The 27104-nt window shown below is 50.3% G+C and overlaps 1 protein-coding gene across 4 annotated transcripts in view; it reads right to left on the bottom strand.

Annotated features, from left to right (window-relative positions):
- The window catches only part of LOC309448270 (tyrosine-protein phosphatase non-receptor type 11-like), a 35721-nt gene extending 9863 nt beyond the window's left edge, over positions 1-25858 (bottom strand). For 2 of the 4 annotated variants that reach the window (XM_082069662.1, XM_082069661.1), the window contains exons 1-3: positions 25753-25858; positions 5981-6103; positions 121-315 (exon numbers count right to left, since the gene is read on the bottom strand). In XM_082069662.1, the coding sequence (XP_081925788.1) occupies positions 121-315; positions 5981-6103; positions 25753-25766 (332 nt within the window). In that variant the 5' untranslated portion in view covers positions 25767-25858. Of the gene's footprint in view, positions 1-120; positions 316-5980; positions 6104-15990; positions 16197-25752 lie in introns of those variants that run through there. The other 2 variants (XM_082069663.1, XM_082069664.1) reach the window with 2 other exon arrangements.
- Between the last annotated feature and the right edge of the window lie 1246 nt (positions 25859-27104).

Below are 27104 nucleotides of genomic sequence, written 5' to 3'. Positions count from 1 at the left end.
CAAACATACCCTGTTTTGGGCTCCTTTCCAAACCCAGGCCAGGCGCAGCTGTGGGGTCTGAGAAATTTGGGAAGACAATGTCACCATCACCAAAAAACGCTGTTAGAGAGCATTCCTTACCTCTCCGAGGTGGGGTCCTGGCAGTTGAGAGGGTACTTGAGCTCGATGACGTTGCTGTTCTTCTCCCGCAGCAGCCCCTGCTGCTCCGTGTAGTACTGCACCAGCTCGGCGAGCGTGGCAAACTTCTCCCCTCCGTACAGGTCGTAGTAATCCCCCGTGTTCTGGATCTTGATGTGCGTCACCTCATCGTTTCTTCTGCAGAAGGAAGGTCAAACAAGAGTGAGAGAGAATGGGAACCCGCAGCATCACCGACCTCCTCAAGCTCTCCAATCATCCCAATGCTGTTCGTGCTGACCATAATTCTGTAGAAAGGATGGATGCTCCTTGGCCAAGGTTGCTCAGACAAGAACTGACTCTTATACCTTACAAGCTGCCAGAATAATTCCTCCTCTGCCATCCCTTCCACTCCTTACACCACTCTTGGTTGGATGAGGCTCTGGCTTTAGTGTGCTTTACAATTAACAGTTTTCTATGCCCAGGGCTACTCGCTATCATCTAAACACTTAAAATAAAATAATAATTAAAACAATCACACAAACCAACATATTGCACAGTGCTTGCAAATCCTATAAATTGTACCAAAAGGGTTAATGCTTTCCCCTCTCCAGCGGCGCCCCTGGGAATATGTCTGGGTGCCTATATCAGCATCTTCCTCACCCCAGCAAAGCCCAGAAGCAGCTTAATGGCATTTTAAAGGCACTTAGCAGCAGCCCCCCAGAGCCAGGGAGACATGACTGGACGCCTGTTGGTTGATGGACCAGCTGGGTCAGAGAGAGATTCGTAAATCTGGGCAAATTTCTCGTTCTTTACCGTGGGGAGCTGCTCCCAGCCCCTCTCCATTTGTTGCCAAAGCAACCGTGACAGCGAGACGCAGGATGCGGGAGGTGGTACAGGCGCTGGACCAGGTCAGACACAACAGCCATTGCGGTAGGTGGGGAATTAGAAAAGCTACAGCAGCCCGTGCACAAGGGTAAACGGCAGGAAGAGCTCTGGGGCTGTCAGGAGTGGGACTGTCCCCATTTTTGTTCTCTTTCTGCGATGCTGTGGGAGAACAGATATTTAGATGGTATTGGATTTGTAGCCCTAGCTCCTCAAAATAATCTGTTTAGTTTTCTTGGGCTGTAGGTACCGTCGACCTCAGAGTCGGGATCCTGCTTTTTGATTTCAGAGACAGGTTAAGATCTGGTGACAAAAGGCTCTGTCTGCCTTAGTTATTGTCGATTCAGTGGCAACAACCACCTGAGTGTGAACAGAGACGGCACCCACAGTATCGCCATCATCCCACATTAATAGCAAAACAAAACCAGCAAAAGGCTGACAAACAGCCCTGAGGTGTGAAAATCTACATCTGGATCCTGAACAGTCACAATACACCTTGACAACGAGGACCTGGAGACAGAACAAAATCCTCTGTAATGAAGTCTGTTATAAAGGAAACTGATGAGCGGCACTTCTGGGTATTTAGAGGCACAGTTAACCCTTGGTGGGACATCAGGTAAGCATAGTTCTGTCCTGCCACGCCATCTCCAGCTGTGCTGTGGGCAGAGAGTTCAAAGTTTGGCAATATTCGCAGCATTTGCATCTAGGGTATGAGCAGAACTCACTAGATGGGAATGAAAACTGGCTGTGAAACTCCCACCCCAGCCAGCGCTGCCATGACAAGAGGAGCTGGCACATGAAGTGCTCTGGCCATTCACACCAGCTGGACACCAAGGGCCTTTGTGCAGCACAGAAGGAAGCAGACGAAATGGTGTTTTTGCCACTCAAAAGCTCCCTTCTTTCCCCAGCTCCATCCCCACAGCCCAACCCCACCACCGACCTACAAAGGCTCAGTTCACAGACCCAGCCCTGAGGCCTTTGGGCACTTCAGGGATGAAAAGCAGGGAGATAATCAGGGTCATTTATCCCACGAACCCTCAAGGTCATGCTGAACACAAAGGGCATTGATCGATCCCCATTTCCTTCCCCTTTTCTTCTCTTGGAGCTCCCATCACCTCTGCAGCCCTGAGCGGTCAGACAAGAGACAGTCGCCTCTGTTCCAAGATGAGCTTCTTCACCCTATCAGTACAACTCCTTAATATCCAGGAGGGTTTCTTGATCCAAAATATTCCAGCTTGTGACTCCGTGTCCATCCTGAAGTGACCACCAGTGTGGATGCAGTCGGCTCTTCTTCGCAATAGAACATGGTCAATATAAAGACGACCCACAAAAACCCCAAACAGACACTTTCTTTGTCACTGAAGGCAGAAGAACCACTTCAAATGTCAGAGATACATTCGCCTGACACATCTCCAAAAGTCTGTTTTGGCCATGTGCTTTTTCTGACTCTGTCAGAGAAAGACTCAAAATCCACAACATGTATTTATGACCCCTCTGACAAGTTGCAAAAAGCAACCCAAAAAACCCCAAATGTTCTCTAGGGGGAAAAAAAACAAAAAAGTCCAGTTCCATATAGGAATGCTCAATGGAAATGTTAACAGGGAAACAAACATAATCCATTCATTACCCATCTCATGTCCTCTCCATGTGGCTTGCCTCTTATGAGCTGAAAAACAAACCCCAGGAAGGCTTATTGCTGTAATGGTGAAGAAGAGGAGGAGGAGAAGAAGAAGAAGAGGAGGAGGAGAAGAAGAAGAAGAGGAGGAGGAGAAGAAGAAGAAGAGGAGGAGGAGAAGAAGAAGAAGAGGAGGAGGAGAAGAAGAAGAAGAGGAGGAGGAGAAGAAGAAGAAGAAGAAGAGGAGGAGGAGAAGAAGAAGAAGAAGAGGAGGAGGAGAAGAAGAAGAAGAAGAAGAGGAGGAGAAGAAGAAGAAGAAGAAGAAGAAGAAGAAGAGGAGGAGAAGAAGAAGAAGAAGAGGAGGAGAAGAAGAAGAAGAAGAGGAGGAGAAGAAGAAGAAGAAGAGGAGGAGAAGAAGAAGAAGAAGAAGAGGAGGAGGAGAAGAAGAAGAGGAGGAGGAGAAGAAGAAGAGGAGGAGGAGAAGAAGAAGAGGAGGAGGAGAAGAAGAAGAGGAGGAGGAGAAGAAGAAGAGGAGGAGGAGAAGAAGAAGAGGAGGAGGAGAAGAAGAAGAGGAGGAGGAGAAGAAGAAGAAGAGGAGGAGAAGAAGAAGAAGAGGAGGAGAAGAAGAAGAGGAGGAGGAGAAGAAGAAGAGGAGGAGGAGAAGAAGAAGAGGAGGAGGAGAAGAAGAAGAGGAGGAGGAGAAGAAGAAGAGGAGGAGGAGGAGAAGAAGAGGAGGAGGAGGAGAAGAAGAAGAAGAGGAGAAAGCAGCCACAGAGTTTCAAGGAAACCTCGTAATTTCTGCAATATTATTTCCTAGCCTCTCTTCAGGGACACGGATCTGGACACACACCAGCACACGGTCACTTGCTGTGTGGTCTGGTCAGCCAAAATTCCATCACCTGCTTTTCTTCTCAGCCCACATCCTCTCTGTAATTCAATGGAGCTGCTTTTCCCCTCACCGGCTCTCTAAGACCCTTGAAGAAGCTGCAGGGGAGGCTGAAAGAAGGAGGAAGAGGTTTCTGTTGTTTTCCTAAAGGTTCTTTCTCCCACTGACACCTCTATTTTAGGTACTTTTTCCGAGATATCTCTACTGTTTCCGTTGAAAACCTTTTAATTCTCAGAAAATGAAAAAAATACATATATAGTCCTGTCCCGTTCAGAAATAAAATAAAAAAAAAAAAAATAAAAAAAAAAATAAAATAAATAAAATAAAATAAAATAAATAAAATAAAATAAAATAAAATAAAATAAAATAAAATAAAATAAAATAAAATAAAATAAAATAAAATAAAATAAAATAATCTCTGTCAGGATCCAATTCTAGGTGAGAATAACAACACATTGTTCTCTGTGTGTAAGGTAACAGGGAATAGGGAAAACAGGGGGGGAAGACAGCACAGGAGTTTCCAGCTGTCACAGCACAGAAAGCTACTCATCCTATTAGCTCTTGCAGCTCTGATTCCCAAGAACACTCGTATTGGGGCCATCAACAGAGGGAAAAGAGCATGTTATTCAGATCATGTGTAAGAAAACTGATTTACTTAACCCGTGAATATGTCCAAGCAAGTTTTCTATTGCTAAGACCACGAGTTATGGAACAGAGATGGGACGAGCAAGGACAGAGCAAGAACTCGAGGGTAAAAGAAGCCTATGGAATAATTATTTCCTTGTCTTCAATTCACGATGGGTCAAAACTCAACACGTTGTCTCTAAGCTTGTGTGTCACGTTTAACGTGCTTTCCTGGAAACACGGTATGTGTCACAGCTCTGGCTTACTCAGAACTGTGAGCGCTGGTCAGACTTTCCACTGAGTTACAATCTGTTGGTGGGTTGTGGTGGCATCGTTCAATACCACAATATTAAGGCATGCCACATCGCTCTGCCCTTAACTTTCATTACTGCAAGGTATGCGTTCATTCATTAAGGGTATTAATTGGCTTGATCTTCTGGTCAAAACCGTCCTGTTATTAAACATTTACTGCAACCCAAAGGTCTTCCTGCAGTAGGAAGTGGTCTAGAGCCACTCCAATAATCTGAAGCTCCCTTGTTCCTCCCCTGTGCTTTCTGCCACAGAGAAAGCAGAAACGGGTAAAGAAATAACAGCAATAATAAAACTGTTATGGAGTCCACAGCTGTTCCATGGGAGGCCAGACTTTCATCCATTCAGCCTCAACACATGCTGGATGCAAGAGGGGAGGCCATTGACCATCACCATCCCTGGAGGGGTTGAAGAGATGCAGAGATGAGGTTCTCAGGGACATGGGGTAGTGCCGAGGGTGGGTCAACTGTTGGACTTTATGATCTTGAGAGGCTTTTCCAACCAAAATTATGTTTTCTACGACCAGCAGAGGTAGAAGGCATCAAACCCCATTAGACACACACGTGGCCTTTGGGACAGAGACACGGGAAGAAAACGATGCAAACTTGTGGACTGACTGCGGGCAGCGATGCAGGTGTGGGAACTGGCTCTCCCAGCAAAGCAATTAATTTATCCTGCGATTTCAGGTAATTACACCGCTAGCTGGGTATCTTTCCACAGTGTTGCACAGCCACAACCTGCGTCTGCTTGCACGCTGCTGTCAGCGCTTCGCTTTACGATCAGACAACACTCTGACTCACAAAATGACATGAAAATAGACACGAAGCTCACATGAATATAACCCCCATTTTCCATGTGCTTCCTTGCTGTCAGAGCTTGCTCAAGGCAGCTCTCCACCACTGCGTTGATTCTCCATCCTAATTAGAAGCGCTTCCTGCCTCTCTCATTAACTCACAGCCATTTCTCATTGCAAGATTACTGGGGAGATGGTGGAGTCGGATCCAAACGCTTCCCACCCAGCTAAAGCACATGGAAAAATGGACTTTTCCCCTTGTGCTGTGTTTCTCCACAGCATGAAGAAGAGGAGAGGCAAAGGCTTGGACTGCTGGGTTGTGTTTCCCAACACAAAAGGAACCATTTAAAATTAATGAAGTAGCTGCAAAACCCCCCTCTTGCCAAGCTAAGAAATGGCTGTACTTGGCAGAGAGAAGAGCAGGTTCAAGTCCAATGACAACTGCAAGGGGGGGAGAAACAAGGCTGAGAAGGGCTGGGGTGCAGAGGTGCTCGTGTCCTGCAAAACGCTCTGTCTGTGCTGCCATTTGCACAAAGTTTCTCTAAACTCGGTCAAGGGATTTATAAACTCACTGGAGTTTCCTAAACAAAACGAAGGGTTGTTTAAACTCAACAGAAGCCACCACAAAACAGCAGAGGCCTGTGTTACAAGTGGCTGGAGAAACCTTTGCTGTTTCCCTGCAAGGTACCAGCTGGATGATGCTCAGCGAAGGTTCAGGCTTGGAATGCACAACCTATTTTCTGCTGTCGCTTACCGGACAGAGAGGGTGAAATCTCCAGGGTTGCTCTTGCTGGGCCGGGCCAGAAAACTGCCATGGACACCCCTGGTCAGGAGCAACTTCTCCGCCTCAATTCCGCTGATGTTGGGATGAAACCACCTGCAAAGAGCAAACATGACATGTAAAAACCAGAAAAAACCCTCTAATATCCAGGGCACTAAACCTCTTGTTCTCCGCAGCACAAGCCTCAGGGCTTTGGTCTCTCCCAAAGAAGGGATGCTCAGAGCTGGAGAGAAGAAAGGTTTTCCTTTGAAGCTCTATCTGGGAAGGAAAGGAATGCTCTGATCTGCAACATGCCATGGCAGCGATGGGCTACAAGAGGATTTCTTAACAAACACAGTGACAAATGCATGTTCCAGGCTCTCCCTCTTTGCCCAACAACCCTGCTCCAGCCAAGCTCAGGCATCCTGGACGCTCCAACTGCAGGACGCAGCAGAAAAGACAAAGAGAAGAGCGTCACCCTAAGGGGAAAAATGTTTCATCATATTGTGCGCTCCTTTCATGTAATCTTTGTAGTTTTAAGTGTCATCAACCCACCTGCTGACCTCATTTCTGATGCTATCAGTCTCGATCAAGTTTTCTTGATGGAATTGCAAGAACCGGTGTTTCCCCAGGCTTTAACACAGACTAAATATGCGTAATAGACCAATGGTTTCCCATGTGGCACTGGTTTTACGGCTCGATTTTTCAGAAGCCGCTTAAAAAAATGCACTTTCCAAATGCCAGGCTCTTCTGAGTAATCTCACAAGCCACACAAAGAGCATCCCAAACCGGGTTCTGAAAATATTGCTCAGGTTTAGATCATGCTCCAGCGGACAATTTCCGCATGGGGCTGCTGAAATATTTGTCACGAGCAAAGAGGAGACGATGAGCCACTGTGTGATAACAAAGATAACTTATTGTTTCTGGGCAAGGGAATAAGCTGCACACTCTAAATTCCCTCCAGAGTAAAGGGTGATGTTGTAAGAGTTCCGACACAGGCGGGCAGGTCTGCGGCTGAACAAACCACTCAAAACTGCAAGATTTAGGGTTTCCCAAGCAAAGCGCAATGCGGGTTCTCAAGAACGTAGCTGGAAATATTTAGCGAGCCGGTTTCTTGTACGCAATTGTCTGCGGATGGGATTAGCTAACGTGTCGTCCCCAAAAAGGGCTTGCAAGATTATCTCCGTCGCTGCAGAGAAACGCGTAGCCCCGTGTCTCACCGAGCACCCACTTTAGGAGATACACCCAAAGACTAATTCTACAAACGTAAGCACACGCACGCTCATTAGAGCGTGTTTGTCTCCGAAATACACAGAGAAAAGGTCACAAAACGTCACCATCTCCTCCACAAGTTGGGATTTCCTCCCTCCCACCGCAAGCCAAACAGTTTTGATTAAAAGATCCTTGGATTCTGGAGGAGGAGGAGAGGTCTGCTAGGGAAGGGCCGTGGAAAGAACCGGTAAACAGGAATCTCCAAGCCTTGTATTCCCGACATGGCGAGAGCGGCACTTCCATCAATCCCTCGTCTGCAGGGCCAGCACTTAAACCGAGCCGCAAAACCACTCCTGGCACGGGAACCGGCGGCGCTAATGGAGCTTAATGGAGCCCGGGGACAACGCGGGGCTGCCAAAGGCCACACATCACGATTGCGCCGAGTGCCTAATGGCAATAAAACCAGCACAAGATTGCTGGCCAGGAGGAAAAACCTAAGGAAATATCTCTGGTTTAACAGGGGAATGAGGCGCCGGAGGCACCAGGAACAAAAGGGTTCTATGTCCAGCCTCCCTCCATGTGCAAGGACGGGTGTTTAGAACGGGAGGACCACAACCCTTTCGATTTGCATCAGTCCCTCTTCAGCATCTTTTTCTCAGTGAAATATTGAGAGGGAACAGCAGGAACCACTTCAAACCACTCGAGAGTGGGACAGCAATGTTTAACAACATTTTCCCCGTTATTAGGGGAAAATTTGGGGCTCTGTCAACTTCCGTGTTGTCTTTGTGTCACTAAACAGAAACCTGGATGCTAAACGCCCTTAAGGGCTCCCGCTGCTTGGACAGGAACCAGCCCATATACGCACAGAGCGCTTGGTATTTAGCTTGTGAGCAGCATAAACAATGAGCTGAGGGGAAAAGCTTTGCAGCCCTCACAAACAGAAGAGGGAGGAAAGGCAACTTCCATATTAAAATATGAATAGAAAAAAGGGAAAAAGCCCTCTGAAAGCACAGTCACCTCTTCCATGGGCTTCTAGAACAAACAAAACCTCCTTGCACGGCTCATTGTCGGAGTACGGACGCACGGGCTGACCTTGAGCCAGCAAAGACACCACAGCCTTGTGGCACGAAAAGGGTATTTTTCCAATTGAAGGTCATCTCTGTTTGGGAGTTCTGGTCCTGAAATGGAGCACTTACTCCATGCCCGGACTACGTGGGAATTTGCGAAAACATGAGGTTTGTTGTGGTGCACGTCAACTCCTTGTGCGGCTCCCTGAGCTGCAAAGGGCTCAAAAGCCACCTCTCCCACTCACAGGGTGCTCTGGCACTTCTATTTCCAGATCCCAGCTCACTCCCTGGTCCTGTAAACAGTACGAAATGAAATTAATAACAAGTATAATGAAACTATAAAAATAATTGAACCAACAAACTCTTTGCCTGGAGAAGGTTGCCCCATCCTTCTCTCTCAGTCACACCAAGAACTTGCCTGATCTAAAGCTCTCTGAAACTTCATATTTGGGTGAAGGCAAAACTGTTCATTTTTTTCCTTTAATTTTTTTAATCAACACAGCTTATTTTTCTCCTGACCTGGTGTAAGCTGTACTTGCAGCAAGCTTCTTCAGAGCTGCTTATCATTATGGTTTTTTGTTGGTAAGCAAAAGCAACGCACAACAGAGCAGACAAGAAGAAAGCACCGACCCACACGTCACATCTCTCACCTAACAGCAATACGAAAGACCTGCAAACAGCCCTTAGCCCCACAAGCTCCAGATGTGCATCGGGGGAGCAAGAACCACTCGCTTGCGAGTGAACCCTGGGCTTTGAATCCCAGCTTTTTGGCTCCCAGATCGTTTATAGGAAGATCTGCAATATTCTGGGGAGGAAAACAAATAAAGAGGATCCAAACTAGACCCCCAGCATTAGAAAAACAAGCCAGAATGCACATTATGAATATCACACCGTTGTTTTGATGTCGGCAAATGTCGCATGTTACCGTGCAGCAGGTCATTCGCCAACCGCTCAATCATTGGTGCTTTTTGCAGAACTGAGTCACCCCTAAAGAATCGCTTGAAATAAAAGCGGGGATCTAACAACTTTTCGTCTCTACCGCTACAAGTAAATATACACCGGCTACTTCAGGCAATCCTGCTTTCCTGCAGAGAAATTGCATTTTCCTTCCCTCGTTCTAAGATCAAATTTAAATTAAAAAGCCACCTGCAAGGGCCCTTCAGGAACCAAAGGCAGCAACTAAAGCTACACAAAGAGATTTATCGAAATAAACAGAAAGAATGGCTTCAAACCAGGCCCTGGGGTGGGAGCAACCTTCCGGCAGGAGCTCTGCAAAAGGAAACCTTTCTCCGTGCTAAAAATTAGCAAATACTTTCTCTTTAATTATTAAAGAGTCGTCTTTTCCATATACTATTACTCATTTCCTCCCTAACAGAAGCAGGAATGCTTTCTTCTGCCAGAATGCATCCTCGTGCCCCTGTCTTGGGATAAAACACTACGAATAATTGAGCAACACCCGTTACACCCTCAGAAATGTATAAAACAAGGCTTTTTAAAAAGCCTCGCTGGGAATCTCGGTGTTCTGAACAGCTCCAGCAAACAGCCCACGGATAAAAAGCACCACACCTGAAATGATGCTGCTGGAGTTACCCAGAGGCCACTGGCATTGGGGAAGGAGGGTGCCAGCATCCCAGCCACCAGCAAATGAACTTGTGAACTGAGGTATCACACAGGGACACAGCTCCCAGCTGACCCTTACAGAGCTGTGCTGGGGCTTAAGGTCCTTTAAACCTATAGGTAAACATTACAATTCCAAAGTGAGGTCCCAAAGGAGATGGAAGTTACTCCAGGTCACCACCTTTTCTTTTTCCTTTCAAGGAAGGTCCAACGTGCATCTTGCACAGAAGAGAGAGCTGCTGGTTGAACACACCGGCTGCTGAGACTCATGGAGCAGCAGACACGGGATGTCCACCCCAGAATAGTGCACACGTGAGTCACCACTGAAGACTTAATCATAGAATAGTTTGGGTTGAAGGGACCTTCCCAGCTCCCCCAGTCCCCCCTGCCATGAGCAGGGACATCTGCACCAGCTCAGGTTGCTCAGAGCCCCGTCCAGCCTGGCCTGGGATGTCTCAGGGATGGTTCATCCACCACCTCTCTGGCCAACCTGGGCCAGGCTCTCACCACCCTCAGGGTTAAAAGGAATTGCCATGGGATTTGGGAACAGCGTGTCCCCAGGGTCTCACCATGCTCATTTTGGAGCATCACCAGGTGCACACTTATTGCACCCCCTCTGGTTTGAAGGCAAATTTAGCCCAACGTCAGCAAGCCAATTTGGAGCATTTGTGACAGTAAATCGTCTGTCTTTGTTAGGCTTGGAGAGGATGAAAGCAAACGTGGCTCAAGAGACGCCGCCACCCACGCACTTCGTGTGTGGTTAGAGCTGTTTGGTTCAACACAAACTCCAACCCAGCGAGATGAGGTGGTTCTAGAAACTGGAAAAGGGGGAGAAGGGGACCAACTGCCACCAGACTTTGCTTCTGCCGTGAGCAGGGGACGGCACTCAGAGGAGATGCTGTCGATAGGAGGCTGGTGGTTTTTATGGTTCCACAGCCAGCGATGCCCCATCCCCACCACTGCGAAGGACGCAGACCCTGCCTGTGGAGACGGCCAAGCAAATATAATAAACAAGCAAAGCTCCTTCCAGCAGCGAAACAAGGAGGCTGCCTCGTGGGAGCAGGCGTGACGTGGGGCAAGCGCTTTGCAAGGCTAAGTTTCCTATTCGGCAAACTGGAAGAGCATCTTCAGAGCTGCTTAAAGGATCCAGGCACTTATTATCTGTTTACAGTGAATATAAAGACCCATGAGTTTGTGTTTGCGCACAAGAGATGTTCCTTTTGATGCTGAGCAGAGAAGGGTACGGACCACCTGAGCTGTCACAAAGCAGCTGGAGCAGAAGTGAAATGGGACAGGAACAGTTCACTCCCTGTAAGGTCATTAATCCTTAGAACGGGTCTAGTAGGTGCAAATTTCTGGGCTGAGTTAACATTGTTGTCCTATTCCTGTGAGAAACCTCTGATATGGACAAAGAACACCCATGAATTAGTGTTCTGGCTTGGATAAACAGCTCTTCTTTTTGAAGGAGGTTGACTTTGACCCTGCTGCCCCTCGGAACGAAAAGGAACAGTGGGATTTGGGGAATATCATGCCCATGCACTCAGCAAAGCTGCTTTGGCCTCGGCTGCCTGGCATCTTGGCCAAGGTACCTGGTTACAGCAGCAAACCCAGAACAAACAGCAGCATTTAGACCCATTTGTTCGAGGGATGCTGCCTGCCAAAGAGACCAGAATCCATCACACCCGCTGGTTTCCACGAGGAATGAAAAAGGCGCTCCCCACTTGCACCTTTGGGGCTTTCTGCAGATGATTCAGGTTCTCGAGGGTGGTAAAACGCGGGCCCAGGCTGCCCAGAGTGTGAAACAGCCTCGGCGGCAGCAGCGAAACCTCCGCCTACATCCCTGCCCATCAGACGATGCCCTTCGCGAACGGCGGCGGCGTCCCCAGCGCTCCCCCGCGTCACATTCGAAGAGGGGGGTTTAATTCACCGCCCACGTTCTGCTTCGAAACTCAACACACCACACTCAGAAACAGTTTCATACGTAGCCCTTCAGAAAAGCTTTTCCATCCATGTCGCTCGCGAGGCAGTGCCCTGGGGAGAGCAGTTTCAGTTGCAGAAACCAGGTTTAGACTGAGATTAGCAGTGGCCTCTGACTACACGGGTAAAATCGGTTTTCTGAGTTTTTTCGCCATTTAATCCCAGTTTCAATCCTGGCCCTGGAGAGCTGGAGGAAGGTGGCTGGACAGACCCAGAGACAGCAGCAAATCACTCCAGGAGCCTCACAAAAGGCTCTTTCCTGCAGGTCTTACAAAAATAGGAGCAGCCAACACCCTCCTGGCAGGGAGCTGGTGCAGACAGTTTCCATTTCCCAGCTCTGGAGCCTCAGTTGGCATTAATTGTTAATTAATATAAATCCACATCTGCCCTATCTCCCTGACACACGCAAGATTCTGCACTCATCGAGTCCCGATGATTCAGTCCCTTTATCCAAATTATTCCAGTCCATGCTTGCCATTGGCACGCCGTGCTCTTTCCATGTGTTGTCCCATTCATTCACCTTCTGAGCCATCCCCTCCATCTCCCAAAAGCAGCAACACGTTTGTGATCTGCCACAGCCTCTTAGCAAAGGGCTCCAGGTTGGTTAGGCATCAGAGGAATGATTTTTTCTAAGAAACAAGATGGCTTGTTAAATCTGGCTGACATCAGAACAGAGAGAAATCCCTCCAAGGACAAATGCCACAAAACAAGTCACATAAATAGCACCAATTCCTCAGGCTGAGACGGCTGCACGGGCCAGCCCATCACCCGGAGGACCTGCCGTCTCGCTGGGGTCCCAGCCGCTCTGCTTTGCAAAGTCTGCTGCTCTGCTTCCACGTGAAACTGCTAAAATCAGCATTTTGACTGATGCTCTTTCCACTTCAGAAACAGACCCTGCTCTTTTCTCGTATCGCACCGATCCGACCGAAGCGCACAGCTGCAGGATGCCCTCCTGCATCTCTAGAGCCCTGATGGGCTCTTAAGCACGGAGATGAGCAGCTACACCATCCACGACAGCGACGTTCCAGCTGTGTGCAGGAACCTTTCCATCACTAACTTGGCTGCCGTGTACCCAAAACACAATCTGGACGGATAAAGATCATAGAATCATAGAACAGTTTGGGTTGAAGGGACCTTATCAGCTCAGCCGGTGCCACCCCCACCATGAGCAGGGACATCTGCACCAGCTCAGGTTGCTCAGAGCCCCGTCCAGCCTGGCCTGGGATGTCTCAGGGATGGTTCATCCACCACCTCTCTGGCCAACCTGGGCCAGGCTCTCACCACCCTCAGGGGCAACAATTTCTTCCTCGTGTCCAGCCTGAATCTCCCTCCTTTAGTTTAAAACCATCACCCCTTGTCCTATCACAACAAGCCCTGCTAAAAGATACGGTCCATGATACAGGTTCACTTCTCTCAAAAAGGCTACAGTCTAAAATGCCAAGAGTCTAAATGCAATCGCATGGTCACCTGTTATCTCTCTGGGGAAACCCGAGACTATCAATCAGGTCATCAGCTCCAAAAAATAGCCATTTCTACATGAAAAAACAGAAACGTCAAAATGCAGGCGTTTCCTTCGTGGAGAACACTTGTACTCACAGCGCACAGCACACCATTTTCACTCTGTGTTAGGGAAGCCTGGGTGAACTTTACAGAGAAAAGGTCACATTCTTACCCTTCTCGCTAGATACCCAGCATGACAGATTTGCTATGGGGGGGGATAAAAAGAAAAAGAGATATAAGACAGAGACATTCATATTTTTCCTTTTGACCCAAACGAGCACTTGCCAGGTGGGAGGCTGTGACACAAAACACAAAGCTGAATACCTTCCTATGGATGCTGGTGGCTCCACAGCCCATCAGTGCATCTTTTCTGCATCCCTGTTCAGCATCTCATGAAAAAGCAGGGACCTTCAGCACACAAGCTGCCCCATTTTCTATAATATTCATTCTGTATTATTTCTGATGCTCATTTAGTCACACACCTGTTTTGACGGCATTTCTACCTGGATTTTTCCGTTCTAGTTTTAGAACTGGAGCTCACTCCAGTTTCAGGAAAGACTGAGGAAGATCAGGTTGAAAGGGAGAAGAGCTCACAGGAGATGCTGATTTCACAGTGACTTGTCTCAGTGATGCTTCCAGCAGCCAAGGTCAGTCTAGACCATACCCAGGCTGAAGCCTGACCCCCCCTCCCGCACACACGTTAAGCCAGAGCTTCTGTAGGCTCAGCCTATCGTCGGGACTTCCTCACAGCCCATCCCACGGCGCTGATATGGAAAAACCTCCTTCACCATCACGTCTTGCACTCCCCAGATAAACACCCTGCAGTGACAAGGAAAGGAAACCATGGCCAAATTTAAGCTCCAGGACACAAAGCACAACACAAGACCCAAGCTGCTGGGAAATAAAGACACAAATTTTGCCCGATAATCCTCAGTTTCCACAGAATGGGAGAGGCAGAGCGAGGTGGATCAGGCCAACAAGCATTTCAACACTGGTTACACTCACCTGCACCAGCAGCAAAGCGGCTGCTGGGGCTCTTCCAATTGCCCAGAGGATTTACACCCGTATTCCCTTAATTAAAAAAAGGTGTAACTAAGTCCCTCAAGCTGTTTTGAATGCATCAGCCACAAAGGTGTGAGAGTTTATTATTTTCAGCGGCAGTTTCCAAATTTGCTGAATTAATTCTCCGCATCAGACTTACATTTGAATCAGCCTTTTCTACTCAAAGGGTAGAGTAGAAACCTCAGCCAGAGGAGGAGCTACTGGTCCCAAAAAGTCTAATAGTGGGAGAAATCTCTTCTGAACTCCCTCCGTTCATGGAAGTTTACTGGCCTGTATATTACAGATGGTTTTGGTCTCATAAAACAAGTTAAAATTAAATTGCGGGCCCACCTGCCAGACAGTTGGGGCATTAAAAATACATATTGCCAAGCAGCACCGAAACCAGCCCAGCTGTTGTCTGACTGACAGGCTTCCTCCTGGAGCTGAAAACCTATTTGTTTAGCTGCTTTGCTATGATCCAGCGAAGCAGAACACACCCCGGGACCAGAAACGGAGAAAACAGCCGTTTCTGCCACGCGTGAGGGAAACGCATTGAAATGAGGGTGGGGGAAAAGCCCTGGGATGCTCTTGAGATGCGAGGGAACGTCAACCGCCAACAACTTTCATTCTGTGAATCCCTGCAGAGCAGCCCACGCCCGCGGAAGGAAGGAAGGAAGGAAAACCCAAGGCATGCTCCGCATTACGCTCCATGGCAAAGAGCCACGGCCACTTGCACAACGATCCCTTTGCATTTAACAAGCCCGGTTCCTGCCGCAGATCCATTCCCCGCTGTTCTTCACACGGGTGGTTTGCAAACGGGTGGTTTCGCGCTCCTTTCCATGCTCCAGCAGAGCCTTTCACGTACAGCTGCTTTTATTCTTCACGCCCCGAATAAGCCCCAAACTTTCCAAACTGCCCTTCTGGCTAAATGTCGGCATTTTGTGCACTTTGTACATACCTACAAAATTCAGCTCGAGGCGTCCAGCACCTTGAAATTACAGTTCTCCAACACGGGCAAACTAGTTATCAGCAGACAAAAGCGTGCTCAGCTAGAGACACAGCGAGTGAAATGGAGATAAGTGAGTAACTATCAACACGGCGTCGCCAACAAGGTAACGCAAGATATAAATCTAATAACGTCACAAAATAACATACTGCTCGCAGCAGGGATAACCTCTCCCGGGCTGCAGTCAGCACCAAAAGCCTCTTTGGTAATCACATTAACAATAATCATATAAACGAAACTGTGAACGCTCTGTTTGCCAGTGCTGAAGCCAGCACAAGGAGAAAGTCACCATCACCCTGAGCTGCAGAGTCATCTGAAGGGGAGTTTCCACTGGAGAATCTTGCACTTCTGCAGAGAATTTTCTAATCTGTGGCTAAGGAGCACTGTTGATCACTATTCCCACACTAATAGTGCCCACACCTCCACAGGTGACCTCTGTTATTAGCTCACACGTCCCCATAGCACAAGTGGAACCTTTCTGAGCAATAACTATACAGATGATCTCCCCTTCGCTTTGCTCCCACTCAGAAATACCAGCTTTGGTTAAAAATAGCAGCCAGACACACACGGAACAGATATCCTACCTCACCATAACTGGCCAAGGCGCCTGGCCCGGCAGAGAGATTCGTTAGTCCACAGAAACCACAGGCCAAAAGGGCTGGGAGATTCAGAGGATGCAGGAGGTGGGGAGAGCTCGCTCTAGGATGCGAAAGGCAGTTTGCTGCCCGGTAGGAATGTCCCAGCCTCCAGCATCCTTTAGGAGGGTTGGCCAAGGTGGTGGAGCCTGGAAAGTTTCAAGCGAAGAAGTGACAGCTCGTTATTTACCAAAAAACAGCCCGGCTTATTCTGGAAGGGAGTGGGGGTGGAGAGAAGAAAAGGAAGTCATCTCGTTCTCTTATCGGTGCAAAGCCGGCAGCTGTGAATTGAGAGTTTAGGAGGGGACTGGGGAGGGTAACCGCCACGTGATGACGCCTGTCTGTCAGTGTATGGGCAGCCGAAGCTAAAGGAAAGAGAAAGAATGGCAAATGGGTGAAGTTATATTCCATGGAGCTCACTTCTTATGAAATCTTCCTGCTCCGTGTGCAGCAGCAAGAGAGATTTCTGCTCCAGAACTTCAGCACTGAGCAACTGCTGAAACAGCCATCATAGAATCACAATGGTTTGGGTTGAAGGGACCTTATCAGCTCAGCCGGTGTCCCCCCCGCCATGAGCAGGGACATCTGCACCAGCTCAGGGTGCTCAGAGCCCCGTCCAGCCTGGCCTGGGATGTCATTGTCACCTTCAGCATCGTCTCGGGGATCTGGGCTCTGCTCCTGCGGGGAACAGACTGTCACGCTTCTCTGGGAGGAACCTTTGAGATACTCAGAAACATCTTTGCATCCCTTGCTTGCTTTTTGGCTTTCCTAATCCCAGCCACTTCACACCGGTGCCTAAAGTCAGATGGCCCAAGCATCTAAACATGTCCAGGGTTTAATGTGGAGAAACAGCAAGGTTTAGAGGGAGAGATAACATCTTTTATTAGATCAGATAATATGATTGGAAAATGCAGACAAGCTTTCAGGCGCACAGACCTTTTCTCAGGCCACCTCTGAGCAGAACGAACTTGTGTCCTCAGTCCTGCAAGAAGCCAAAGGCTGTGGTGACAGACAACTCCAAACGAAGCCTAAAACCATAACCGAGCTCCCTCTCTTGGCTCAGTGAGCTGGGGAGGAACCACAACACCCAGTCCCAGCAAACCTGGGACCATTAAAGCCCTGCAGCTGGCCAAATAGCTCATTCCTGCCTCGTTCTTAGCATCCTTGCATCACCAGCTTCATGCAGGAGGAGAAACAAGAGCTCAGAGGCTGTCCCCTTGTGTAAATATACATCAGTCAAGGTATTAAATGGCTGGGAATGTGGCTGCTTCTGCAATCCTGAGTATTTAGTCCATTATCCCGCAGTCACTTAGCACAATTACGGTTGCTTTGCGGCTGGCCTTTAACGTGCCAACAGAGCAGCTGAGGCACAGAGGAGATTAGAGATCAGCAACCGTCCCGACCGCAAAGCCGAGTGCTTCCCATCCCACCGCAGCGAGCTGGGAAACACTGGGCAGGACTGGGGGGACCGGGAGGTGACGAGCACAGAGCTGGCTCTCGTTTTATGGTTTGTCCCCACCAAGGTGGCTTCTCCTCCTGCTGAAGGAGGAAGAGCAGCTGAAGGAGGATGCTCACTTCCAAATAAAAGCTAAGAACCCCAGAGGGAGACTCGGAGCAACCCAGCGATGGGATTCCTGCTCATGGAGAAGACCCAGGCAGCCCTCCAGCTTCTCCCTTTGCTCCCCATGTGCCTGACACAGCTGGTGGGATCACCCCACAGAATAACGAGGTGCTGGGGGTGGGCTCAGTGGCAAGGCAATAATGCACCCCATCTTCCCTTAGCTCAGTTTCGCAGCACCTCTGCACGCTCTGCTGTTCGTGCTGCACCTGCTACGATGGGTGAAAAAAGAACACGTCCAGACTAGAGGCAGAGCTTCAATGTTTTCTAGGTTAACGGCTGTAAGACGTCTGTTCAGCCAGAACCTCTCGTCCTTACTTTGTAATGCCAGTGTCATAGCATCCGTGACAATGTCACCACCCTCAACATATGCCATCCTGCACAGCAGCCACCAAATGGCACCCCAACCGAGCAACGCTCCTGCCATGGTTTTCAGGGGGTTTGGTGAGATTCCAGTGCTCGGAAACAACCAACTCTTGCTCTGATTTGGAGTGAACACGGGCATCACACACCACAGAGATGTCAGAGCCAGGAATATCAAAAGCCTTAAAGCACCAGAGAGGCTTTAGTGCGGCCGTTCTGCACCGGGCTGAGCTGGCTCGGGGCTCCTGGCACTGCTTTTTCGTCCTTTCACCATTTCTCTGGGTCATTCCCCAAGCCCAGCAGTGTTGCTTTTAGTAATATTGCAAGTCTTGGAGAAGCAATCCTAAACCGTGGCTCGTGGCCAACCCTGCACAGAACTTACAGGTGCAGGAAGGCTCAGCAGCCTCTTTTTCTGGGATATTTCTGCATAGAAACCAGTGTTGCACTAGCAGGAAAAAAGGACTCTACACAGCAATGAAGCCTCAAAAGTATTATTTTCTGTGTCTGGGAAGGGCATTGCTTGGAACCGGCACTTGTGCTTGTATTCTAGGGCTAAGAGAGCTCAAGATGGATTTTCTACTGAGATTACCCTAACAGCCAACAGGCAAACTCTGCCCAATACACTCAACAAACTATCCACAGAACGAAACCACATCCTCTCGCTGTGTCATCGTTCCAAGGCTGAAAGCGACACTGAGCGACAAGCCACGTTCTGCCAAGGAAGAGCCGAACCGCCGTCTGACAATCACGGACATCAGCGATTTCACAACTGGACCTGGACTTTCCCTTCCTGCCAATGTGCAAACCTGCGCTTTAAAACATCCCCCAGTTTGCTACTTAACGCTCGGACGCTTTTCCTTGCTCGTGCAGGCAGACGGCACTGCCCGCCAATGGCCAGACATCAGGGGTGCCAGAAATAACAGCTGCAATGATACAGCAAAAAGGGGGAAAAAAAAGTAGGTTACACTGTGCTGGCTCTGTGGAGCTGTGTCTTCCCTTCCCGCAGTACATAAATCCTATACGTATTTAGATATACTGCCCACAAGCCTTGGAGCAAACTAACATGCGACTAAAACGCTTCCATGTTGCACTTTATTCCTCCGGGGCTGGATGAGCCAACCTGTCCCAAGCATGTGGGAAGAGACCACATAAATATCAATAATATCAATCCCAGGGCTGGGAGGAGAACGCTGAACAGGAAGCCATCTCTGCTTTCTTCTGCATCACTGATGTCAAAAGTCTTCCTGTCTACTCAGCACTGGAGAAAAATCTCTAATTAATAGAGATTTAATTAAATAACCTCCAAGGTGCTGGGTGAATGGAAAGCTGGGCAAGGCGCAGGTCCAGTGGTTGCACCTCTGTGACCCATGGCAGCCCCTGGCCAAAGTGTCCTCCATGCTTGGTTTATGGCCCTTTGCTCCATCTGCTGGTTAGAAAGTTTTGAAAGCTGCATAGAGCAAACGTGCTGCTCCCTTGCATGGCTCGTAGAGGATGTTCCGTCTAAACACGAGGAGAAACTTCTTGACTTTGAGGGTGGCAGAGCCCTGGCCCAGGCTGCCCAGGGTGGTGTGGAGTCTCCTCTGGAGATATTCAAACCCACCTGGATGCGACCCTGTGCGATCTGCTCTGGTGACCCTGCGTTAGCAGCTGGGTTGGACTGGGGGATCTACAGTGGTTGGACCGGGGGATCTACAGTGGCTGGGCTGGATGATCACCAGTGGTTGGGCTGGATGATCACCAGTGGTTGGGCTGGATGACCACCAGGGGTCCCTTCCAAGCCCCCAACTCAACACAGTCAAGGAGCCCAGGAGATCCCACGGTTAACCAGACCCTTCCTCATCCAGCAGCTCCAAGTCCCACAACGAAATAAATTCATAATCAGGGCAACAAGGAAGCAAGGCAAGAGCAGAACCTCAGACGAGAGGGACCAGACAGGTGGCCTTATGCTCCAGCATCTTGGCTTTCCCTCCCACTTGGCAGCAGGGCCGGCAGGAGCAGAGGACATTCCTGCTGTGTCCCCCCACCCTGACACGCCACCCTCGCCTGCCACGATCCGCCGCGGCATCACGTGCGTTCTTGCTGAGCCCAGAAATCCTCGGCTTTCGGGATTATATAACCGGACGAGCTAATTAAAAATGGGGAGGTTTATTTCAGACCCGGGCAGGGTGACAAGATGAAAATATAGCCCATGGCAGGCCCATGTCCCCTTTGAAGAGTCGCCAAGGCTATTTTTTACCTAGATACATCATGAAGAATTGGAGAGAAAAAAAAATACCATGGCTATATTTAGAATTTAATCAGTGGCAGGGCTTGTTACACCTTTTAGAGGGGAGACTGATGGAAATATTTTAGGAGGGTGCGAGGAAGGGAGGAACAAACAAATAAACAAAACACCCCCAAAAACACATGCCAAAGACAAATATAGCCCTGGCAACCACCTTAATGGTGGGGATGCTGCTCAAGGGTGTGAAGGATTTTTTTGTTGGTTTGGGATTAAACCTTTGTCACCTTCCCACCCTCTCGAAATCGCCAAGGCCAAACAACGTGTCCTGAGGGATGGGGTCTCATCGGCCCATGTTGAGTATTCACAGTTACCCCAATTTCCGAGGCTGTTCAACCGTCCAGCCCCCTCGGTCACGGGCTGTGGAGGGGGATGTCGAGTCACAGCAAACCCTGTCTGGTTACCCTGGAGGTACCATCTCGCAGAGATGGCGATATTGCTAATTGCTGACTCTCACTGTGAGCAGATCCTGCCTCAGTTTCTCCAAGGGGAGCTGTAGGGCAGAGCCCCCCGGTCCTTCCAAAGCCAGAAAGCTCAATATCCCCAGTCCCGCACTCCCAGCCCACCTGACAGATGCTTTGACTGCAGCTGGATCACAACAACAACCTTTCCACGTGGGACCTGCCCAGGACACCCGTGACAGCCCCAGCAGCTGCGGCAGGAGAGCAGCAGCTCCATGAGCCCACAAGGAGGTGTCGAAGTGGACATCTCTTCCAACGACACCCCCTGCAAGCAGGCAGAGGTCTTTGGAGAGCACCACTGATACAGGCGGCAGCAGGAGCTATTTGCAGGGGAAAAAAAAAAAGCAGCATATACAGGAAGCACACAGTTCCTGATTTCCAGCCCGCTTTAATGCGAAGAATTTCCTTCTTCCCCTCAGACTCGCGCAGGAAGCCTGCAAACAGACCAGCCCCATAATCTGATTAAGCCCCATCCTACGCACGTTTCCTGGAACATGCAATTGGGCTGCAGAGGCCACTTTCCATCCCTCGGAAGGCAGTAAGTGCAGCCCTGCCCAAGCCGCTGCTTGGGGTGCAGGCAGTGAAAACGCAACAGAATAAACCCATTTGTACAGCAGCCTTACGAGCATTTCTCCCCCCGCTGCCAGCACCTCCTCAGAGGGCATGGGTTCCTTTCTAGCTTGGAAATAGGTATTAGCTCCATTCACCCCTCAGGGCAGGGTGGTGGATGCTCCATCCCTGGAGACATCCCAGGCCAGGCTGGACGGGGCTCTGAGCAACCTGAGCTGGTGCAGATGTCCCTGCTCATGGCAGGGGGGGCACTGGGGGAGCTGGGAAGGTCCCTTCAACCCAAACTATTCCATGACTCTCAGGTTCCTGAGAAGAACCATCTCCTAGAAACCCAATTAATTTAAACCCTGCTGGAAGCAGCACCAGCAGGAGCTGCGGTACCACCCGGCCGCAGGGAGAACTCGCCCTCGATACAGCTTTGGCAGTGGGAGCCGGACGACTGGCTTCGCCTTCGGTGTGCTCTGCCTTCCCCTGCCGCTGCAGACGGCGAGGAATTCTCCTTGGCAGCCCGCAAAAGAGATACAGCTGCAGCCCAGAAATGTGTTCCAGGGCTGAGAGCGCTTCATTTGTCTTGAGATTGTAATGAAAGCGGCTCACGCTGCCTTGGGGGAAACCGTGGGATGTTGGATGGGCTGGTCCAGAAGCCTCTCCTAGGCAAAGCTATTGAACAAGGCTATTAACCATTATTATCACCTCACCGGAATAGGAGAGAGCGCAGTATATTTATGCATTTCGTGACCCGCAGCAAGGAACTTGCCCTCTCTGGATATAAACAGTATGCTGGGGGCTTGTAATTGAAATGTAATTTAAGTTGCTGCCCATATTCTCACCCTCATTTATCATAGTAAAGCCTGGTGAAAAAGCATGTCTGCTCCTTTCACTAACAGAGCATTTCCCATCTCTCACCTCCCATCCTGTCAAGGCAGCACGTGTATATACAGGTTTGCATATAAGCCTTTGAGCTCCAATTCTCCCATCAGAGCCTGTGCCCAAAGTCATGTCTGAAGTGCTACCTGAAGAGACGAACAGCTCGCCAAAAATGGCCAGAGGACATTTCTGAGCTTACAGGGACAGAGCAGCCGCCGCCTTGAGCAACAACAACCTCCACAATCATCCTTGTTCCAGCCACCGCTGCCCCAAGCTCTGCCCACGATGTGGCCTTGAGGAATATCCAAGATGCCAAAACACTGACCTGCTTTTGCTTCCTGGACCAGAAATTACCACATCCCCATCACCACCCAAGTTGCCAGAATAAGCAGCTATTGCGAACACTTAAGGTTCGTGTTTGCATTTGGATCTGGCGCAGGAAGCGCATGTTTTCTCGCTGGGAAAGGGAGTGGGGAAGCTGGGACCACAGGCTGCCCCTGGGACTGGTATTATCTTTCCTGTCCCTGCAGCAGCAGATGCTCAAGGCTGGAGAGCAAGGTTTCGGGATAGAGCCGGGTACATTTGATGGCTCAGATGAGCAGCAATGTGGCCTGCACAAGCATGGTAAAACATCTTGGAGAAATCACACCCAGGGCTCTGGGCAATCCCAATATATCAGCCACACCGGAGCAGCCGCTGCATCCCACCCCGCTGCCTGCAGCAGCCCTGCTAACGCTTGTAATTACAAGCGATCTGGGATTTCAAAGGGAACCACCCACGACGTGCCATAAAATCAGTGTGGACAGAGTAATTCAGCTAAGCAGTAAACTAGATTTTTAGAAGGTTTGTTTGAACGCAGGGAATAAGTTGTCGAGCACATGTTCTCAGCGCTGGCTGTGGGACATCGCTCAGCAGCTCTGTGTCAAAGCTGGTACAGAAATTAAGCGTTTCACCTGGGTACCAACCCCTCCCACAGCATCATCACACCTGAGGCGACGTAAGCACCAAAGCAGAGGAGGCTGCAGTTACTCTTAGATACCCAACTTCTCGCTGTACCAAAAACCCCATGATTTCTCTGTCCTTGCTGTGGTCGGTACATCCCTGACCTCCAAACCCTTCCCGCAATTGAGAGGTCACATGCCAGTAAAGCTGGGAGAGGGAAAGAAACGGTCATTCTTTCAACAACTTGTTTCTAAGAAATAATGCAATAATGCCCTGGCAGCAGCTTGGAGCTCAGCGTTTGCAACAGCTTTGTGGTTTAGGCTGATGGCGACAAACTTGTATAACTTCTACACCAGGGCTTCACTGTCCCTGACAGCCAGCATCCCCCAGTCCTCAATACCTCTCCCCGCCACGAGGAGAGCTTACCAAACACATCAAACACCCAGAAAAAGGTTTATTTTGCCTTCCACATGCCTTGCTTGAAAAGAATTAGCACATATGGGTATTCTAGGTGTCCTGGGGTAAAGCTGTTCCTCACCCCATCTCCTCCCAGTCCGTCCCCAGACACTCGCATGCAAGGAGCAGTGGCATTAAGCCGTGCCCAGCGCTCAGCATTGGTTTTACTGGTCCCAGCGCTCAGATAAGCCTGCGCTTCCCGTGAGAGCATCGGTTGTTAAGCGACACGTGCTTATCCAAACAGCTCTCGCGCTGGCAGTGTCACAGCCCGGGAGGAGGAGTGACGGCAAAAAATAACCTTTGGGTGATTAGATATGTCAGCGTTTCACCGCGCCTGCTCCTGAGGCCATTCCCCCGATTCAGACATCTGTATCACTATCACCTTGCCCCCAAGCCAGGGCAGAAAGGGATGCAGCATCCTTGGGTCCCAGAGATCCCTGATCGCATCCACCAGCGCATCCTCCCTTGCAGCTATGGGACGGTGCTGCAGTTTTATTTCACAGTAGCACTGCCCTCTTCAAAGAGACGAACCAGCGTCTCGTTTGGGACCGAGCTACTGAGAAATCACTTCCCCACAGATCCCCGTGCTTCGCAGGACCCTGTTTGAGCACAGCAAAACAACTGCGTGCTGGCTTTCAGCAGCTCCACACACAGCCTTTGTAAATCAGCACGAAAGCCTTTTAATGCCAAAGTGCCCTTAATTCCAAGGGTTCCCATGCAAGCCCAAGTGACCTGCAGAAAGGATGCAGGTATGATGCTGGCAGGATGCAAGGATGGGGGCAACCGATGCCGGGAGCAATCAACCCCCAGCACAAAAGCCGATCCGCACGGGTCTGAGCCCTTTGCAGCAGCAGCACAACTGGGCTTCCCAGGACTCCTGCATGGGCTACGCTGGCAGCAGCGTTACAACCATGTTGCTGTCTATAGCCGTCTGCTGCCCTCGGGAACTGCCCGGCAGGGTGGAGCGAGCAAGGTATAGGCAGTGTAGACAAATATTGACTTGCCTGTGGGCACAGAGGGCACTACCAGAGCCGAGAATGAAATCCAGAGGCCCCAAGTCCCAGCTTCTCTGCTTTGTACTCCATCAGCAAGCATAGTTCATAACTGCAAAGATGAACACAGCCTCTTCCTAAACTTCTGCACGCTTTGAACCAGACACTCACAAAACGCAGCTCAGCGCTTCAACAGAAGAGACGAACAGCGGATGACAAAAGGAGACCCAAACCACCATAAACCAACCAAGCCCCTGCATCTTGGCATTGCAGGAAGGCACATAGGACCATGTGGAGTTAGTACATGTTCAGGAGGTGGCTGTGGAAACCCCACTCATGACCTGCCCGTGTTCGGTCCCGTATCAACACCCCCCAAGCGCTCCCTGTCCTGTAACCGATCCCATTTCTCAGCTTGAAGTGACCGTCAGCTGTACGGCTGTTCCCTGGTCACCACCCTCCTCGGGGCTTTTTCAAAACACACTTGACTTCTAACAGCAACAAACGCTTTTTCAGGTCACCTTAAGGCTGTCCCTGTGAAAGGACGGGCGAGAACCATGAACCCCCAAACCAGCTACTAAGAAACCCCTCTGCACGGTGAACTGGGCGTCCGACCCGGCTGCTAAACATGAACAAGAGCATGGCCTGGGTGGACATTTACCTCTCCTGAGGCCACAGCTGAGAAGGAAGAACCACGAAGGCACCATGTCCCTAAGTCACACAGTCTGAGAAAGAGACTGAGGAGCTTTGGAACAAGCCGGGGGAGGCACCACCAACACACCAGATGCACTTAAGTATCTTTTTTTTTTCAGCTTACAGCCCGCAAAGATATTTCAAGCAAGTTTTAAAGCTCGGTCCCGTTTTGGCATCCCCCTCTTCAGCATCTCTAGTGTAGATAACAAGTTACCGAACCCAGTGAGACAAGATGCTTTAATGCTGCAGCGTTCTCCCGCAAAGGGGACGACCCCAAAGAGCCCCCGGGACAGGGTGTGTGGGACAAGGGCTGCGACTTCAGCACAGCCACCACCGAACCGCCCGCTCCTCCCCACGCCTCCAGCCCGGCCCCGGAGCCGCGGGGAACGGGTTGACTGTACCGAGCCGGTACCGGAGCAAGCGGCGCCCGGTGGGTCGGGTCGGATCCGGTGGGTCGGGTCCGGCTCTTACCTGCGGGAGGTCATGGCTCCGCGGAAGCTCCGCGCAGCGGCCCCGGCCCCGCTCCGACTGCCCGCACCGGCGGGGCCGCTGGGCCCGGGGCCGCCGGGGAAACCCCTCCCTGTGACGCGAGGGAATCCCCGCCCTCCGCCCCGCCCACCCGCGTCCCACCGCCCCCGGCCCGGCCCCGCCCTGAGCCGCGGTCCGGCCGGTCAAAGACACGGGCACAGCGGTGGGATCCGAGCAAGGAACATGGAAAAATTCCCCTTCTCCTGCACCCCCAGGCTGGGAAGCGTGTTCTCCACGCGTGGAGCATCCACGCTCCTCTCTAGGCAGCTGCGCAGCACCCGAGTCTTGCAGCATGGGGAGGTTTAGAATCACATAATCGTTTTGGTTGGAAAAGCCCCTCAAGATCATCGAGTCCAACCATTAACCCACCCCTGGCACTACCCCATGGCCCTGAGAACCTCATGTCCGTCTGTCCAACCCTCCAGGGATGGTGACTCCAGCACTGCCCTGGGCAGCCTGTTCCCGCGCCCAACAGCCCTTTTGTGAATAAATTATCCCAAATTTCCAACCTCAACCTCCCCTGGCGCAACTTGAGGCCATTTCCTCTGCTCCTGGCGCTTGTTCCTGGGGAGCAGAACCTGTCCTCCCCTGGCTCCAAGCTCCTTTCAAGGAAGTTCAGAGCTCAGAAGGTCTCCCCTCAGCTCCTGTTCTCCAGCTGAACCCCCCAGGTCCCTCAGCCGCTCCCATCACACTTGTGCACCAGCCCCTTCACACTATAGGCACCCAACGTGCTTTATACAAATAGAGCACGTTTTGCCATCTGAAGTGTAAATTCTGAGGCCTTTAACAAACTCATGTCAAATATATGTTGCTTCACTTAAAAGACAGAAATTAACCTAAAGAAATGCTCTGAATCTGGCACCTTTCATGAATGCTGGGTGAGAAAACAAAGCCAGCTGTCCAAGAGAGAGAAAAAGCCGGGATACAGCCAGCGAGCCCCCCCCTCAGTCTACCCGTAGCGGCAAAAATAGCAGTTTTATAACTATAATAAGACTCAGCGAATTCCATGTCTATTCGGGGAATACCCAGCGAGCTGGCAGCAGGAGCCAGCTCATTTCTCAGCGAGGAGGGCTGGCGGGTGGCAGAGCTGTCCTGCGTGCCACCGCATTGCTCACGGGGCAACGGGGACCGCAGAGGCCAAATAGCAACCCTGGGAACAATGACCCCTGTCCTCTCCTGCCTCGTTTCCCCTGCCATCGAGGCTCCTCGTTACTGGGACCTCCTTTCGGAGCACTGAGCCTCCATTGTGAGAGAGCAAACTGTGACTTCTGTGTGAGGGGAACAAGGGAACAAGA

Source organism: Streptopelia decaocto (genome assembly GCF_964273445.1).
Source record: "Streptopelia decaocto genome assembly, chromosome: 20".
NCBI lineage: Eukaryota > Metazoa > Chordata > Aves > Columbiformes > Columbidae > Streptopelia > Streptopelia decaocto.
The sequence above is the reverse complement of the archived record's forward strand: the minus strand, read 5'-3'. Positions and strand labels throughout refer to the sequence as shown.